General features: G+C 38.2%; 1 protein-coding gene across 3 annotated transcripts in view; it reads left to right on the top strand.

The window, feature by feature from the left end:
- Positions 1–20291, top strand: part of UBE3D (ubiquitin protein ligase E3D) — a 137844-nt gene that overhangs the window by 81766 nt on the left and 35787 nt on the right. For 2 of the 3 annotated variants that reach the window (XR_006733527.1, XM_045543943.1), the window contains exon 9: positions 1310–1448. Coding sequence is in view for 2 of the 3 variants with exons in the window: in XM_045543943.1 (XP_045399899.1) it covers positions 1310–1448 (139 nt within the window). In the remaining variant the exon portion in view is untranslated. Of the gene's footprint in view, positions 1–1309; positions 1479–20291 lie in introns of those variants that run through there. The other variant, XM_045543942.1, reaches the window with a different exon arrangement.

Raw genomic sequence — 20291 nt, 5'->3', positions numbered from 1 at the left:
AGTGAGTAAAAGCTGAAAGAATAGCAGATCCAGTCAATATAAACTAATAATTCTTAAGACACAGAAAAGACACTTAAATATGCCCTTGTTGAAATCAGACCATTCTTAGGAAAGTGAGCAGTGTCTTATTCCAGTCCAGCTACTTGGCAAGTGCTTCAAAGGAGAGTTAACTCCACCACCCTACATCAGAAACGTGTCAGCGTTAGTAACCTGATTGATGAGACGGCTAACCCATTTGCCATGACTTGTATAAAGTGTTAAAATCCATTAAACCCTCAACCACTGATGCGCTCTAAACTTCCATTATTTACCACTTATTTGGTTAAAGATGGTTTTGCAGAGAGAAGTTTATAGAAATGGCAAAAAAAATACATATATATCTTTAAAAATTAGGACAGTGATAAGAGGCACTTTGTTAGGGGGTCTGGCTGGAAATAAGTGAATAGAAGAGTTGAAAACATAACTTGCACTATTCTTATTACACTGTTTTTCTCATAATCGTTTCCTGATTTTTCCCTTTACTGTAAGCACTAGATGAGGAGGCAGGAAACCAGGATTCTAGACCAGACTTGTCACTTTCTACATATCCGCCTCATCTCAGACATGGCCCTTTACTTTTCTAGCCCTGGGTTCCCTGATCTCTCAAATGAAAGGATTTTCAAATAGGTTCCGCAGGATATAGCAGAGGTGCTTCAAGGGCCCCTCTGGAAGATGAAGGGAAGCCTCCTGCCAACCTTTCCCCTTCAGACAGAGCGGCTTTGCTTTCATCTGTGTTATAAGTTGGGGCTGTTACAAGATTTTTTTTAACAAAAGGATTCTATTACTTTTTAAAAGTTTGAAAATCACTGAACCAGATGTTCCTTAAGGGCTTATCCAGCTCAGAAACAATTTTCACATCTGTAGAATGGGGATAACAGTAGCTCCTTTTCTTAGGTTTCTGAGGAGTAAACAAGATATTACATGTGGAACAGGGAATTGAACAAAAGAAACATTCAGTGTGTTAGCTGTTAGTCCCTACATCCCCTGGCCCCCAACAGGCTCCACACAAATAAGACAACATTTCATCAGACTCCTACACTTTTGAGTATGAAATTGTGGCCTGAAAAATGGCCTAATCTGTCTGCTTTATACCAAAAATACTATAAAAATGTTCTGGACATTTACTCTGTAAATTTTTAATACATTTTATTTCTACTTTTTGTACTTTGCCCTTTTCTCTCGTAACTGAAAGTTTTCTTCTTCTATATAAAATTTTAAAATTTATTAATGGTAACACATTTGTGAAAATTAATATCTTGGTATGTTCCAGACTTGCCAGCTCATGGGAAAGTGACATCAGCATTCACTCCCTGACCCTGCCTTCTGCAACCTGCTTGGAGCTGCTGTTGATATTATCAAGGAATAATGCCATGCTGCCTCCGTCCCTTCGCCATATGAATTCCTTTCAGGTATGGAACAGCTCCTTTTCTAGGGTGTGATCTCTCAGTTTTACTTTGAATAGTTTTTCATGGATCCTGTCTTTCACAGGAGATAACCCATGGAAACCCACAACTTCAAATAATAATAATAGGCAGAATGCATGTATTGCCTTGTCTGTCTCCTTTAAATAAATGAGCACATGGATCAAAATTGATTAGGTAATTGTCTAGTCATGGCAGGACACATAGCTAACTCCAGGGTTTGTTCTTTCAACCCCCATCTTTCTTGCCTCTGAGAGAAATGTCAAGAAAATCTGACAAAGACACTTGTCAGATCACTTCCCTTCTCCCAGCTTTGCCCTAGATCCAGGATTAGTGGTTTTGCTACTGTTAGTTTAAAGTCAGATTGCCAGATGGCTGTTTAACAGGGATGGTGTCCTAATTATTTATTTGTATACTTCCTTAAACCAGAAATGATTTAAAATTCTGTATATCAATCTATATTTCTTCTAAGTTTTGCTCATTGAATTGAATAACACAAAAGTTTGTATGTGCCCACAAAGTTTTATGGAGGGAGATGCAAGAAACTTAACGGTGGTTATCTTTGCAGAGAAGAGGGTGGAAAACAATTGTTTTTTATTTCTCTCTCTCCCTCATGGACTGTTTGAGATTTTTATGCCATGGATAAGTGGGGAGCAAGAGAAATGACTCTGACTTCGAGGATTTTACAATATATTGGGGAAAATAGGACAGTTATCCATGTGCGGTATAAGTTGAGAATAATTTTATTACAAAGTAGCCTTAACACAAATCTTAAAGAGAGTAATGGTAAAAGAGTTATCTAAACTGATTATGGAGGAATTTGAGAGGAGGACCAATCTGTATTATTTGCCCATGAATTTGAGGAGGTCATACCCCATTTAAGGATGTCATTTCAGTCTTAAGTAAACACAGGTGTGTGAAGCCTGGCCCGTTGTTGGTGACATTAGTGTGTTCTTAGCATCTTCAATCAGAGGAGCTCTTAGAACTGTCTGGAGGTTAATTACTGAACGTCCATCTCTATTGGCGATTGCACTTCATCTGGTTTCAGTCTGTTTACTGAATATTATTGTCAGGATCACATGTACTTTCCCAATTTCAAAGGTACAGAGAAACTTGGCAGAATATTATGAAAAATGTCTGCTAAAGTGTCGTCCCTGCTGTTACCCCTGGAAAGATGTATTCTTATCAAGAACATACCAGGAGTCAGCTTCTATGTGCAGGTCTTCGCTCTAAGATAAAGGATCAGCAAAAATGGGGAAGGTGCCTGTCAGGATTAGAAAGAGATGCTCTGCTTCTTCACCTTGTAGCACCTACTTAATCATTTATTGCAGTGGAAGGAATGGAGCTGCCGATTTTGCCTGTGTTTGGGATTTATTTTTTTAATTGGAAATTCATTTTCATGTACAAATTTTTTGCAATTTTACTTCAAAATATTAGGGGGTACAAGCGTTCTTGTTACATGGATGAATTGTATAATGCTGAAGAAGTCAGGGCTTTTAGGGCATGCACATTTTTTTAAGAGCTAGATTGGCAAGAGCTGTAAAATAGTAGAATGACACTTGTTAAAGATACCACCTTTACATTTCCAGTTCTCTTACTTTCTAGGCCAAGTCACTGTGAGCAATGCTTCTTTTACTGTAAAACTGTCATTTTAGGATTCAAGTGTTGCTCCTACTTGAGCTGTTATCACTGCCAAATCCCAAAGGAAGGGTTTATCTTATTAATTAGAGCTATTAACATATGTGAAATTCTAAATTCTTAAATTACGCTGTAACATTTCTCTCAGGCCAACGGGAATATCTTTTGGTGGTTATGTTATAATCTTAGCTTCTATTCTGTTACAGTACCTAAATATATCTAATGTCATTATAAGCCAGCAGAATGTAGAATTTGGTTGAGAAGCACCGGCAAATTGCTAAGCACATACTATAGTTCTTATAGTGGCCTCAGGAAGAGGGATGGACTTGTCATTCCTTTTTCTGTCACTCACTGCTTAAATTCTCCCATGGCTTCCTGTTGCAATGAGAACAAAATCCAAACTCCTTATCCTGGCCTGTAAGGGCAAGCAACATCTGGCCCTGCCTCCCTTTCTGACTCATCTCTTCCTGTCTTTCTCTCACTCACTCTGCTCCAGGCACACAGCCCTTATTTCCCTGTCCTTATCACAAGCCGGTTCTGGCCATGGGGTCTCTGCACTGGCTGTTTCTCTGCTACGAGGGGAATACTCTGCACCAGGTCTTTGCATGGCTGGCTGCTGCTTGTCTTTCAGGTCTCAGCTCGGGTGTCCCCTCGCTGCAGAGGCCTAACTTGACCCTCCCTCATTGAGCCCCCTTCTCCCTACCACATTACACCTTATTTCATTTTCTTCCTGGCACTTTCCCCTATTTGATCTTGTTCATTTATTTGTTTATCTTTTTTCTCTACTAAAATGTGTGTTGAATGAGAACAGGGGAAATGTCTGGTTTTGTTCAATGTGTATCAGCATAACTTAGAATAGCACCTGGATGTAGAAAGCAGTTAATAAGTATTGGCTGGCTGGCTAGATGGCTGGATGGGTGAATGAATATAAGTAAAAGTAAAATGCAGGTTGACACTGCCCTGTGACATTTTAGAAACCTAAAAGTCTGAGTTGCGTAAGCAGTATGTACTCAGGGTGGAAGCAACAGCCCTTTCTCTGCTAGGACAGTGCCGGACTCAACAGGTAAGGTCTGGATTTGAGCTCTGTCAACAAGGTTGAGCACAGATGGCTGCCCACATTGAAATTGCAACCTGGAGTTTTGTACAAATGAGAAGGACTTGAAGAAGAGTTCAACCATTAGAAAAAGTTAGCAAGATTCAGACAAGCAAAGTGATCAGTATGTAAGATGGGGCTCCCTGTGGGCACTGGGGACCATAGTAGGGGAAATGAGAATGATGTCCAAGCTTTGGTGCCAGAAACTAAGGCAGAGGGAGTTGGAGATACAGCAGAGTCCTCTGGAGCAGGCAGGTTGCAGACTGCTGTGCCATTACTGCTGCTAGTTTATTTCATTCTGAGTGCTTCACAGCTCTGGTCTGGAGTGAAGTGGCATAAGGCCATTTTCACATCCATCTTGCTGGGCAGCAACCAGATCTTAACCTGAAGTCTTGCAGTGGCAGCTTTAAATCTGAGTAAGGTGTCTGGAAGTTAGACCCTTAAGAGCAACCAGGTTGAAACTAGGATTGGGCAAGAGCTGCTCCTTTTAATGGTAACTATGCCTTTTCCCTAGAATCCTAGCCTATTATAGCCAGAAGGACTAACTAAAGATCTTATCTTTATAGATAAGGAAACACACCCAAGAAGGTTAAGTTGATGTTGGAGACTGAAACTCTGATTTCTTTGTTGTGCTTTTTGTGCTACAGAGGATGTTGGCTTCTCTTCAGGTAGAGAGGGGGTTTTTCTATACTTAGCATTCCTCTGTTCTGTGGGACACAGGTTCCCTAAGATGTAAGTAGGTGTTATTAATCATCAGATGATAATGCAAATTATAGTGGCCCATATTTTTTAATGCTTTCTCTATTCCAGGTGTTGTTCTCAATGATTTGCACTTATTAGCTCATTTCATGACACTACCACAAGGGAGGTGTAGTATTATTCCTATTTCACAGGTGCAGAAACTGAGTCAGAGTAATGAACTTGCCCACGCTCACACAACTAATCAGTGGAGGAACATGAGGTACAAAGCCTGGCTCCAGAACTCCCATTCTTAACTACTAGATAATGTTACTTCTTTTAATATTAATAAGTTCGCTTAAACAAAATTAATTTTTTAAAACTGGTATAACTTTTCAGGACCTTTCATGCTTAAGGGACAGTGTGACCCTCCTAGTTGAGGAATACAGTATGCATTATTTCTCAAATGTACTTTATATCTGGGAGACCTTTTTTAGGGGCATTTTATGGGATTAATGTTCTGCAGAACACAGATGGGGAGACACGGTTCTGTCCTATCTCTAAAGATTTGGATGACCAAGGCAGAGTGCTCTTAGGCACATTCTTAGTGGCAGTTTTTCTTACCTCCACAAGAAGTATTGCTGCAGTTTTAGAGACTGATTGTCAAGAGGATACCATTTCTTCCTTTTGTGACTACATGGTATTCCTTCTGGGCAGGGCCACCTTGGTCAGAACCATACAGTAGGAACAAGATCTGCCTTTGACATTCCTTGGTACACTCTGAATCCCTCCAGAGTCTCAGAATACCTCTAGCTGAACACTGCTTTCCCACCCTGCACCTGCTCCTGGTTTTTTTCAATTGGATCTCATCCACCCTAAACACAGTGTCCCTAAGTAGTAACATGCCACAGAGTTCTGCTGATAGATTGAGCCATCTGGCTAAACTCTGCCTCACTCCTAACTTATAGCTTGACTCCCACTGAGAATGCCCAAGAGGCGTCTTCATTGGAAACTATGCTCAACTAAGAGATAAGGATGGAGTGCCATCTTTATTCCTTTTTGCCCTGCAGGGTGTTTTGTGGTTTGGGGAAATAAGCAGGTATTCTTAGTTGAATACAGTTCTTTAGTCTGAATTGACCCTTCCTTTTCCTCCTTTCATATTGGACTCTACTGCTTTGCTATATGCTAGAGAGAATGTGGAATATGAGGCCAGAGTGCCTGGAGGTTGACCAGATATTTAGCCGGCCCCACGTGGCTGCCATATCGCATCTTTCAGGAGGCTGCTGCCTACCCAGATCCCCACCATGCTCCCTGCTCCATAGACATTTCTGTCCCTACCTAGGAGTCCAGGTTGTAGGTGAAGCTGGACAGTTTCTATGCCTTCTGGAGCATTTGATGGGGACGGTCTGATGGTCCTGGGGCTGCTGTGGCCTTCTTGGCTGCATGAGAGAAGCAGGAATGAGGATCTAGCCTACTATGTCTATAATTATGCCTATTGTTTTGTTTGCTTGTTTTTTAATAAGTTAGCTTTTTTCACCAGATATAAAAGGAAATATAGTCATGTGTTGCTTAATGATGGGGGATACATTCTGAGAAGTGCATTGTTGTTAGGCAGTTTCTTAATTGTGGGAACATTGTAGAGTGTACTTACACAAACCTAGATGGTATGGCCTACTGCACACCTAGGCTATGTGGTGCAGCCCATGGCTCCTAGGGTACAAACCTGCTAAGCATGGTACTATGCTGAATGCTGTAGGCAATTGTAACACAATCATAAAGTACTTATCTAAACATAAAAACGGTGTAGTGAAAATACAGTACAAAAGATTAAAAATGGTATACCTGTATAGGAAGCTCCATTGTAATCTTCTGGGACCACTGTTGTATATGTAGTCCATTGTTGACTGAAATGTCATTATGTGGTAGAAAATGTGACATGTTTTTCATTAGCAGAACAATACTGATTTTCACCTTCAGCTTAAAAATATAGAATCTTAAAATCGAACGAACTACTACCTAGCCTGATTCAGTTCCTCTGTCATTCGTGGGGGGAGAGAAGGTCTGGGAGCCTCTGGGCAGCCTTTGTGGTTTGAGGGCACTCACGGCCTCTGTACCTCAGTATGTGTAACGCTGAAATGGGGGTGGGGAGGGCTGGAGGACAGATAGGTTTGTCCAACTCTCTGATGACATAATTATGGGTGGTGCTGGTTCTTAAATGTCAGTATACCTGGGAAGCTTGTTTAAAATTCAGATTTCTGAGTAACAGCCGGAGAGATTCTGATTTATTACCTATGAAGTAGATAGAGCCCAGGAATCTGCATTATCACAAGTATCCAAAATGTGTCTAATAAAGGTTTTTAAGAACCAACTGGAAGAAACACTTATAGGACAATAGAATATACCCACACTAAACTGAGAAACAAACCCCCACTAAAGTGAGAAATAAAAGAAGAAAATGCATTTAATTATGACAAACACCTAGTCACTAGTTTAAATAGCTTAACTATTTTCCTCTTTTCTTCAATGTTCGTTGTTAACTTACACTCAACACAGTCCCTGACTACTGTACCAAACTGAATCATTGTCATGAAGTTTCCTCTCTTTTACACTCAGATGCTTTGTAAAATCCAATGTTAGTTGTCTCTGTCACTCATCTTTCTGCCACTGGTGTGAACACCTAGCATCCTTGTGTCTTCCAGTCTCTGGGCTTCCTCCTTCCCTCAAGGGTGTGCAGCCTCTGTAGGGCTCTGCTTCTCACAGCAAGTCTGATGTGGTGGGATAATCACTCATGCTGATATAGGATACGCAAGGTCTAGTCTTAGATCTGCCACCAACTGGACTGATGACTCTGGTCTAGTCAGGTAGCCCTCTATGGGTCCTAGTTGCTTTATCTGTGCAATGAAGGATCAGTTTAAATTATATATGTAAGTGATTTTTAAAGTTCCTTTTAAAGTAGAGGCACACAGAGTCATTTTGTCTGTTCCCAGCTGTTCCTAATTTATTGACCCATTCTGAATAATATAACTCTATTCCTTAAATGGTCTAGATCGTTAGGTCCTTGTTTCTTTTGAACATCTTGTGTTTAACTGAAGAAAAACATAGATAAAGCCAGATTGTGTAGTTTTTGTGTGTGTGCTCTCCAAGAGAATTGAGTCTATGCCACAAGACCTTACTTACAGCCACAAGGAAGGGCAGGAATGATGGGGGTGGGTGCCATCGGCCCTTGGCACTCCTGTCTGTGGAGGCCGGCGAAGGGAGAACCCTGTCAGATGGGCTGCATTAGAGACAAGGAAGAGGAAGAAACTTGGAATGTTCTCTGACAGCCCTTGATTTTTCCCCTTTCCTTTTCCTTCTCTGCCTTCCCTCAGTCTTCTATTTTTGGTTTCACCTTTTGTTTTTGACTCTGGATCTTGGTCGACATTGAAAGACTTGTGGCTTAATCTAATTACTAATTGTTTGCTGATTCCTAGTTAGTTTTGCATTTGTATTTTATTTAGAAGTATGGTAATGTTTTAAAATGTAAGCCTCTTCCCTTGCCTGGAGTTATTAACCAGCGGACACTGTTCTTCCCACACACTGAGCGTGGCTGTGTTCAGTCAAGTGGCTTCCTAATGATGAGTCTTCCTTTCTTGAAAAGAGGCTAAAGATCTGCTTTTGGAAACAAACTGATATCAAGACTGAAATGACTGAGCTTGCTCTGCTCATGGAAGGAGCTGCTATATTGTTCTCAGGAGCATTTCTGGCTAGAGGGGGAAACAAGAGCCTGGGAAGGATGCCAGCCTTCAAGGGAATGATGGATTGGAAGGTGAAACTGTTCTAAGCCTCAACTGAGAACCTCTCGTGAGCCCTCCCGGGAATGACTAATCGCTTCAGCAATGAGAAGATTTAGAAAAGAAAAGGTGTCAGAGGACTAGGCCAGAGGAATCGTGGGGAAGCAGAATGAAGGTATTCTACCATCCTTTGGGCTCTCGTGGACCTCAGCTGTGAGGCAGTGGGGAAAAGGTCCTGCAGTGGAGGTGGGAGATAGGGCTGGGCACTGGTCTTGGCTGTTACAGCACCTGCATCCGGTGCGACTGGGCCTAAGTCACTTTCCCTGTCCAGATTCCTGTGTTTTCATTCCTCCAACTCTAAAACCCACTGATTCCAACATCCAGTAGTTGACGAATTCGCAGAAGTGTAAAAGCTTGTGGGTTAGGTTAACCTGAAGAAGAAAAACTGTCATCCAGTTTGCCCTCCCCTTAGGGGTCAGCATGTTGCTGCTTCTTAGATTAGAAGTTTGGAGTCGATGGTCATAGACAAGTGTTCATGTCGGGGCAGCAGGGAAGTACTTCTTCAACCAGGGGCTTCATGCACTTAGCATCAGAGATTAGCTTTAAGTAAGACAGTGTGATTAATCTACAGCACACAAGAGTGTCTGGTGTATAGTCCGAAGCTGTGATAACAGAGCACAGACTAAATTGGACGGAGGAATTAGCAGAATAATGTTCAGGTGCTGCTGCCTTTTCTTGTCTCTTTAGAATTGAATGCAGTTCTTCATAAAAAATTACATTTTTTATTTAAATGTAGTCCCAATGTTTCTGGCTCTCTTCCTACTGGTCTTCAATTATTAAATTTTCTTTTGGTTTAACTTCAGCTTGAAAATCATTTGTAAAGGCAATAAACCTTTGAGACATTGTCCATTTGAACCAACAGTTGCTTTTGATCAAGTCCCCCAAATATGTTAATGTTTTTAGCAAAAATCAGAGCACTGAAAAAAGAAGACTTGGTTCTTGGTATTTTTATTTTAAATAGGTGAGTTAAATCTGTTTACATTTATTGTGATTACTAACGTAGTGGCGCTTATGTCTGTGGTCTTGGTGGGGGCAGGGCGAAATGTGTTTTTTGATTACTATACTTTATTCTTTTTTCCTTTTTTTTTTTTTTTTTTTATTTCTTGTCCTCTCTTGACTTGATAGTTTTTTCATCTTTAAAAAAAAATTTCTCTGCTGGCTTGGAAGCAATTGCTTGCAGTTTTCTTATATATAAAGTATGAAGTTTTCTGGTAAAGACTAAATTGTTCAGTATCTTTACCTTTTCGAAACAAGCAAAGGCCTTACCATTTTTTAACCACCTAGTAGGCACATTGCATCCTCTCACCCTACATTTCTCCTTACTGTTGTTTTTGTTGATTTCACTTAAAAACAAATTCGTTGTTAATTTTAAATATTTTTATATTCATCACCTCATACATGTCAGTTGTCAGGCTTTCTGTTGTTTTTCTTCTTGTATCTCACATCCTTTATAGTGTTCCTTTCACTGATGGTCTGTGGATGGGAAATTCCCTTAGTCTTTGTATGTCTGGAAATGTCTTCACTTTGCTCACAGTCTTAAATGACGGCTAAGCTAGGTATAGATTTCTAGATCCCTTTTCAGTTTGAAGATCTATCACTCGTTGCCTTCTGCTGCCTATTTTTGTTGATAAGACAGCTGTTGTAAGACTATTTGCTGTTCCTCTGAAGATAAACTGTCTCTTTTTTTCCTTCTAGCCTGTAAGATTTTATCTTCATGCTTGATGTACTATAGTTTTACAGTGATGTCTAAATATGGATTTTTAAAAACGTATTCTACTTAGTACGATGAGAATACTCCATCTGAGGACTGCTGTCTTTAATTAGTTGTGGCAAATTGTCAGCTGTTATATATTAAATTTACATTATTCCCTCCCCCCCATTTCCTTCTTCTGACCTCCTATTAGACCTATATTGGAGTATTAGAGTTTTCCAACCTATTATCCTTGCCTCTTAACTGTTGTTTCATATATGTTTATATAATTTATAAATACATACACATATATTTGCATCTCAGAGCTGTATCAGGATAAATTCCTCAGGCCTAGATCTTCCAATTCACTCGTTCTGGTGTTTATTCCCACTGTTGAGTTTTATTTCAATGGATATTTTTATTTCTAAGGTATCAAATTTTTAAAATCTTTTTTTTTTTTTTCTTGAGACAGAGTCTCGCTTTGTTGCTCGGGCTAGAGTGAGTACCGTGGCGTCAGCCTAGCTCACAGCAACCTCAAACTCCTGGGCTTAAGCGATCCTACTGCCTCAGCCTCCCGAGTAGCTGGGACTACAGGCATGCGCCACCATGCCCGGCTAATTTTTTTTCTATATATATTTTTAGTTGGCCAGATAATTTCTTTCTATTTTTAGGAGAGACGGGGGGGGGTCTCGCTCTTGCTCAGGCTGGTCTTGAACTCCTGACCTTGAGCGATCCACCCGCCTCGGCCTCCCAGAGTGCTAGGATTACAGGCGTGAGTCACCGCACCCGGCCTAAATTTTTAAAATCTTTTTGAGGATATTAAACACAGCAGCTTTTAAATCTTTTTAGTTCTGTTTATTTTAATTTTCTCTGAAGGTGCTTTATCTTGTACTTGTTAATTTTGTGGCTATCGTATAGTAAGATATCTCCATGTGTTTTGGAATTTTGGTTTGCAAGCTCACCTTAAGTTCTCTTTTCTCCTTACTCCTCTCCACAACTTGCCCCACCCCACTGATAGTTTTGGGGCTACTTCAACCCACCTTCCTGAGCTAGTCCAGCACAGAGGCCATAATGGTGCATCTCTGTGGTGATACTTGGGCTGCCTACAGATCACTCACTGAACAGCTTGGCTCTGTTTCTGGTCAGAAGGTTGAGTCTCTTTCCATTTCTCTAGATGTGGAGCTCCATATAAGTCATGACTCCAGCAATTGTCAGCAGCAACTTTCTTTGGTCTCCTTTCATGAATATCATGCAGTCTGGTTCATGATATCCCTGACCCTGACCCTCAGAGCCTAACCTTAACTCCCCTGTTAGGGAGGCCCACAGCTTCAGCTCTGCCTCCCAATTGTGTGCATGTGGTCCCTGGAAGTGCTTAGCTTTTATTTTGAGTGTAGCTATGATTTGGAATTCTCTCATTTTATGTTTTATCAGTCATTGCCTTATATTTGAAGAATTTGAGACAAGGCCTTTTAATGTTATCTTTGGCTTTTTATGATTTAACCTTGGTTTTCACATCTATAGAAGGAAAACAGCAACTGTTCTCCCTGTCTTCAAAAGCACTTCATAAATAACAAAAGGCAAGGTATAGCCTTTTTATAATTAATGCAATTGGTATCACATTTTACCACTGCTCTTTATCTTTGGAGTCAAGGATGTTCAGGATGGGTGGGTGGCATGGTGGGGGCTGAAAATACCTAAGGTCATAATAGAATTAAATATCCCTATAGTCCTAGTTGTCTGCTAAATGTTGTTTAGGTATAGGTCACAAATTGCGGAGTGCTTTCTAGAGGTAAACGGATTATGGTCTTGTTTTTACCTTTAAAGTTGCATGAAATGAAAAGGAAATTGTGTTTAATGACAATAGAGCTGGATCACTATTCACTGGATTTTTCACTTTTTCTTAACTTTGTTGTTTCTTTTTTAACTCAGTGATGGTATCCAGAGTATAACTTGCCATTAGTATTTACATGCTTTATAAAAGCTATCTAAACTAAAGATGGATTTGCTCTGGGTATAAAAGAGTTTATTAAACTTTGTCTTTCAGGTGCTTATCACTATCATTTCATAATGTTAAAGACCTAGAGGGTAACACTGTGAAAAATGATGCCTTTTATCTGTTTTGTAATCTATTTTGTTTGTGTTCTTCCCTCCTCCGATCAAACAAAACAAAACTGTGCTTGATCATGTGGCAAGAATCACCAAGAGAAGCCACAGCCGGATTTTGACCTTATTTACACAAAATTAAAGGATTTCCCCTCTCATATTGCCACATTCTTATACAGGCCTGCTTTTCGTCTTTAACTGGCCATTTTTTTAATTGAAAATTTGTTTTCCTCTCTCTCTCCATCCTTTGGTACATCCTTTGGAGTCTAAAAATGCTCCATATACATTTCTTGGTGGCAGAAAACAATGGCAGCTATGTAGTAATCAGTCTTCCAAGCAGAAAACAAGAACCAACTTTTCAACTATGAAAATTCTACACAAAACCATACCCTTTAGCATTACTTGTAGACAGAGAATGCCAAAACTGCCAAAGCTGTGGGTAAATAGGAAAAAAAAAAAATCAATACATTCCAGTGCTCAATTCCTCACACTTCTGCCCCACTCCTGCCAGGCTTTCTGAGGAGCAGAGACAGACCAAGAAAAATTGCAGAGAAGACAGAGGGGTATTCTAGTGAAGGTACCTAAGGGTGATTTGGAATGGCCACCAGAAAAATTAAATCCAGCCTAAATTTTAAAATTCTAGAAGAATGTCCAAGCAGATCAGAACATGGAGTATAGGAAAGATATTTTAAAGTCATATGATTTAAAGAGCCAGAGGCCATATAGGATCAGGTGTACCATATAAAGAGGCAGACCCTATTTAAAGGGACAAGCACAATTTAAAAGGATAGGTATCATTTAATGGGCAGTCTTCCAAAAAGCCTAGTTTTCAGTGAAACTACCCCTTATGATATTAACACATGTGGATACATGTCAATATACGTTTGTACAAATCCATAGAGGGTACAACACCAAGAGTGAACCCTAATGTAAACTATGGACTTTGAGTGATGAGGATTTGTCAGTGTAGATTCATCAGTTGTAACAAAGGCACCACTCTAATGCAGGACGTTGATGATGGGGGAGGCTTTGCATGTATGGAGGCAGGGGGAACATAGGAAATCTCTGTACCTTTCAATTTTTCAATTTTAGAGAATGAACTGCTTTAAAAAATAACATCTATTTTTAAAAAAATAGCTTCTAGAGAAGAAAAAGAAAACAAGTGCTTTTTGGGAACTGGGTGATGAAGGAGAAAAGAAGTGGAAAGCTTAGGGTTCTATAAGACCAAAGGGAATCATAAAATTAGAGGTCTCCTACCCACTTTCCCCTTGCCAGAACAAACACACCAACAAAAAACCCTGCTGAAGTACCTAGACTTTGCTAGACTGACAGAAAAGAGCATTTTCTAAAATAGGATTTTTAAAAAACACTTCAATATCATAAAAATGAACAAAATGAAAGTAAACTCAGTAGAGAAATTCTGGAGGTGATCAGAAAACAAAACAAAACAAATCACAAAACATCAGTTGAGAAGCATCCTCCCTTATAAAACGGAAGCAAAAGAAAAGTGTAAGTTCATACTTCAAACAGAATTAAGTACATTCAAACAATCATTTGAGGATATGAAAAACCACCCTGAATCAGAAATGAAAAGTGGACAAAAGCCAGGATAAAGTAAAAGAAGAATTAATTGAACTCAGAAAAGAAATGGGAAAAAATGTCAGAATTATCTCAATAATGAAGAATAAATTTAAAAGTGCACAAGTGAAAATAGACGCTAATGAAAATTTAATAAGGAGTTTAAAGAAAGATAGAAAAATAACCAAGACAATGAAAATGACATAAGGAAATAAAGAGAGTCCAAGAGAAAATATTGGGAATGAAAGATAGGCAAAAAAAAGGCCTTTTAAAAAATTATCATAGGCCCTAAAGAAACTAAACAATGATACAGAGCTACTACTTAAAATTATAATTTAAGAAAAGTTCCAGAAATAGAAAAAGACTTAAATCCACACATTTAGAGGAATCACTTGAGTCACTGGGATTTTGACCCAGAATTATCAACTCTGAGACATACCATACTAACACTATTAGATTTCAAGTCCTCTAGGCCAAAATCAAATAACTTATAAAGGCAAAATAATTAGACTAGCATCAGACTTAAATCTAGGTAAGTGAGGCAGGATTAAAAGAAAGAGAAAGAAATGCAAAAGCAAATTCAGTGAAAGAAAGTGTGAATCAAGGATTTTATGTCCAGCCAAACTGTCCTTCAAACATCAAGGCAATAGGAAAGAAGTTTCCACCTTTGAAAAACTTGTAGAATCCTACATTTATCAGCTCTTCTTAGAGAATGTGCTAGAGCAGGGGTCAGCAAACTATGGCCTGACAGCTGTTTTTTTAAATAAAGTCTTATTGGAACACAGCTGAGGTCATTTGTTTATATATTGTGTGTGGCTGCATTTGTGCTATGCTGGCAAGGTTGAGTTGCAATTACACCAGGGACCATATGTCCTACAAAATCTAAAATATTTACTATCTGGTCTGTTACAGAGAAATGGGTTGACCGCTATATTAGAGGAATCCATGTAATGACTGGGAAGACTTTAGCACAGAATTGGCATTGATGAAGACCTTTAAAAATACATGTGTACATATCAGGCTAGAACAAAGATGAGCATGATGGCAGAAGACTAAACGTAATGTTACAAAGTAGAGATAATGCAACTAAAAATGAGAAGGGATAGGGAAAAATGAAAATAGAAAAAGCTCATTATTGTGTAGATGGTAGGTGAGTGACAAAGAATATACTTCCCCCTCATAAGCCCTAATAGATCAGATGATAAATAGTCAAAAAAAAGGATGTTTTAAAAAGTGTAAGTACAATGATAATCACTAGAACAAAATGAGAAACCTTCCTGAACATCAGTATACACCTCTCATATGGAAGGAAACATAGGAAATATTTTTAAATTCATGGTTATAAAATATTATCATAGATTTGTGATAGTACATATCAGTCATAACAATAAATGTGAATGGGCTTAATTTACCTAATAAAAATATTACAATTTGGTTCACAATGTAAAACCCAAGTATATGTTCTATATAAGAGAGAGACCTAGTGTTAGGTAGGGATAAGGAGGGAGAGGAGAAGATGGCACTGGGAGGTGCTTTGTCTACTAGAAGGAACAAATTGACCAGAGGGGGCAAATTCCAAAGACTGAACAGATGTTTGGTCTACAATAGGAGTCTCCAAGGACTGACCAACCAAAAAGAGGTAGAAAGGCCACAAAGTAGACATATGACTAAGGCCACAAAAGAGGGTCTTTGGAGCATGCATTCAAGTAAGGTGACAGTATCCTCAAGTGACCTACCCTCATTAACATAGTAAAAATCACGCCCACCAGCGTTATGACAGTTTACAAATACCATGGCAATCCTCACAAATTGTCTTACAAGGATAGAGAGGGGGAGGACTTATCGTTCTGGGAATTCTCCACCCCTTTCCCGAAAAATTAATGAATGTTCCACCCCCACCTTAGCATATTATTAGGGATTAACATAAAGGACAGACCCTAACCCTGGGCTGATGCTGTTCCTTATTGGAGCAGTCCGCTCTCTACTGACTTTGAGAGTATACTATACTTTTATACTCTGTCCTTAAACTCAGGGTCTCCTCCACCTATGGGCGTTGACCAGTTCCTTCTCTGGAATGGACTATGCTTTAATAAAATTTGGTACTTTGCCTGCTTGCATCTGCTTGGTTTGCTCATTTGCTCCCTTGACTCAGTATCAGTAACTATTCTTCAGTACTGGAAACTAAGAACCAGGGAATATGGACCTGACATCTGGTTCCCACACCTGACATTAACTAAAACAGTGATTCATATAAACTAAAAATAAAGATTGGACAAAGCGTACCGTGTCAGTGGAAACAAAAAGAGAGAAGTGGTAGCAATCTTGATATGAGATCAAGAATTTAAGCCCCCAAACAGTAAACATAACAAAGAAGTATACTTTTTAATGCTGAAAGCCACAGTTTACTAACAAAAATAGAAAAGAGAAAGGCCATTGCACCTGGATATTTATAAATTATCTTATTAAACAACTTCTGGGTGAAAGGGGACATATAAATTGAAATTACAGAGTTTTTAAAAAAAGACAAGTTGGTCTATTATGACTGGCCTCTTTCACTTAGCAGAATGTTTTCAAGGTTCATACATCTTATAGCATGTATCAATGCTTCATGCTTTTCTATTGCCAAATAATATTCCCTTGTGTGGATAGACCGCATTTTATTTATCCATTCATCAGTTGATGGACATTTGGTTGTTTTTACTTTTTGGCTAGTGTGAATAATGCTGCTATGAACAATTGGGTAGCCATTTCGAAAAAGATAAAATTAGATCCATATATCACACCATACATAAAAATAAACTCCAAAGGGATTAGGGATCTAAATGTAACAAATGAAAAATGATAGTGGAAAAACTGGTGAAATTTGAATAAATTCTGTAGTTTACTCAATAATGTACCAATATTAATTTCCTGGTTTGATAATTATCCTGTTTTATTTAAGATGTTAATATTAGGGGAAGCTGGGTGAGGGGCATATGGGGACAGTATACTGTTTTTGCAACTTTTCTTTAAGTTTAAAATTATTTCAAAATAAAAACATAGTAAAATATTGTAAAATTTTAAAAAATTACAAGATACAAAAAAATGAAAATACTCCACACAAGGTGAGAGACTAGACCAAGGCTTATCCCCAGTGCTCTAGGAAGGGGAACATGCTGGTACCAAGTAGGGAAGAGAGGTGGGAGAGGGCATCCAGGCTTCACTGGAGAGGTAGGGCCAGGCAGTAGCACAGATACAAGTCAAAAAGTCATCACGCTGAATGCAGGTCACTTTATTACTACAGTGTGTAAGGTAACATATGAGACTTGAGGTTAAGGTAGAAAGTTTTAATATGTACACAATCATTAGTTATTTTTGAGTTTGAGGACCATTTATTTCAAAGCTTTGAAGCTTATTGGTGGTGTGAATTCACATTCTAAGGGCTAGAAGGAGAGATGGAAAATGCTGAACAAGTAGATGTTGATTATGTTCATCTTAAAGACATTAAAGCCTTGACATTAAGGTTCAAAGTATAACTGGTGACATTGAAGAGTCAGAATCTTAAGAAAATCAGAAATTGTTGGACTTTTAGTTAGAGAAAGCCTATATTTAGTTAATTATCAAAAAAAACAATCATAGCAAAATTGACAGTTTTTAAAAAAAAACAGTTAAGTGACCCTTTCCACACCAAAAGTCTTAGTTCCATGGTGAGACTGAGAATTCTGTTAGGTCAGGGTTTATCTCGATTGGATGTGATTAGGGCCTGGGGTCATGCAAGACAAACATGGCTATCAAAGAGTCACTCCTATACACTAAGAAAGTCCTTAAGAAATGGTTCATTGGGCTGGATGGATAGCTTATGATTTACCCAAAGAAGGATTTATTATTTTTATGATTCTGGTGGTAGTGTTTCTTCATCCTCAGATTTTTATCATGCAATCAAGCAGGAATTATAGTAGGCATAGTTTTACTATTTTGCTTGCTATATTGTTCTTTTGGAATTATGTATGAAATAATGCAGAATAGTTGATTAAACTATAAGATGTTTGTAGTTTTTAAAGTTGGGTCTAGGTTTAGTTATGCATACTTTTGTTATAATAGTATTTCCATAAGATAATCAAATTCCTATTACATCACCTAATTTAGCTTTTTTCCCTTCAAAGACGTAATTTACCATATATACAAGGACTGCTGCTATTTGGATTCCCATGGATATCTTTATCCAGCATTTTTTCAGAGGGGAAATTGCCTTATGCATAATCTGAAATAATTGAAATAATTGGAAGTATAATGAGAGCCAGCATTTAGAAGCTCCCTTGTGCTTCTTTCTACTCTTCAAAATAAAATGATCACTGAATACATTCATGTTTTAAAAATTTAAGCAGACTTGGTAAATGAACCTTGTTTTCTAAATGTGCAGAGGGGCTAGTAATAAGGTGGTTGGTGTCCCTAAAACAGGTGTTAAAAGATCTTTTTAAGCTTCTCAATACATTTGCAAATTTACCATGATGAAGTGGTAATTTGTAATATAGAGCTGATTACAGAAATTGGGACATAGTTGAAATGTATTTTTAAAAAATTCATCATATTATTGCCTGTTCCTCTACTTTTATGATACGTGTGACAATATTAATAGTGTTCTCAGATGTCCCTGAGAGATTTGTTGGCTTGTTTTGCTTTTAGAAGTTGACAGGAATTGGCTTAAAAAATAAAGTCATTCATATATATGGTTCCCAGGATCCATTTTAGCATTTGACCAAATTTTGCATTCTTATTCACCTTTTTTTTTTAGCAGACTTTTTTTTTTAGCAGTTTTAGGTTCACAGCAAAACTGAGAGGAAGGTACAGAGATTCCTTATATACCCCTTGCCCCCTCACATGCATAGCCTCTACCATTACAACATTCCATCACCTGAATGGTACATTTGTTACAACTGATGAACCTACATTGATACATCCTTATCACCCAAATTCCATCATTTGCATAAGGGTTCACTCTTGGCATTGTGTATTTTATGACTTTGAACAAATGCATGAGGACATATATTCATCATACAGAGTAGTTTCACTGCCCTAAAAATAACTCCATGCTCTACCTATTCATCCCTTCCCCCCACAACTCCTGGCAACCACTGATCTTATTACTGTTCCTATAGTCTTGCATTTTGCAGAATGTCATCTGTCTTTGTTCACAGATGCCATTGTCTATTTAGAAAATTCTAAAGAATCAACAAAAATACTCCTGAAACTAATGAGTGATTATAGCAAGGTTGTAAGATACAAGGTTAATACACACAAGTCAATTGCTTTCCTATATATTAGCAGTGAACAAGTAGAATTTGAAAGTAAAAACAATACCATTTATATCAGCACTCCCCAAAGTGAAATACTTAGATAAAGCTAGCAAAATATGTATAAGATCTATATGAATAAAAACTACAAAACTCTGATGAAAGAAATCCAAGAACTAAATAAATGGGGAAATATTCCATGTTCATGAACAGGAAGACTTATGTTGTCAAAGTGTCAGTCTTCCCAACTGTAGATTCCCAATCTATAGATTCAGTGCATCCCAATGAAAATTCCAGGAAGTAGTTTTGTCAATGTCAACAAACTGATTGTAAAGTTTGTATAGACAGGCAAAAAGACCCAGAATAATCAACACAATATTGAAGAAGAACAAAGCAGAGGACTGATGCTACCCTACTTTAAGATTTGCTACAAAGCTACAGTAATCAAGACAGTATGATATTCATGACAGAATAGATGAATAGATCAGTGGAAGAGAATAAAAGAGTTCAGAGACAGACCTACATAAATATGGTCAACTGATCTTTCACAAGGAAGCAAAGATATTTCAATGGAGAAAAGAGTCTTTTCAATAGATGGTGCTGGAACATCTGGAAATCCACATACAAAAATATGAATCTAGACACAGACCTTACACCCTTCACAAAAGTTAACTCAGAATGGATCACAGACCTAAATGTAAAGTGCAAAACTATTAAACTCCTAGAAGATAATGTAGGGAGAAAATCTAGAGGACCTAGCCTGTGACGATGATTTTTTAGATATAATGCCAAAAGCATGATCCATGAAACAAAGAATTGATAAACTAGAGTTCATTAAAATGAAAAATTTCAGTTCTGCAAATGACACTCTAAGAGAGTAAAAAGAAAAGCCACAGACTGGTAGAAAATATTTTCAAAATATATAACTGATAAAGAACTATTACCTAAAAT

Source organism: Lemur catta, chromosome 2 (assembly GCF_020740605.2).
Source record: "Lemur catta isolate mLemCat1 chromosome 2, mLemCat1.pri, whole genome shotgun sequence".
NCBI lineage: Eukaryota > Metazoa > Chordata > Mammalia > Primates > Lemuridae > Lemur > Lemur catta.
This window is presented reverse-complemented; position numbering and strand designations above follow the sequence as displayed.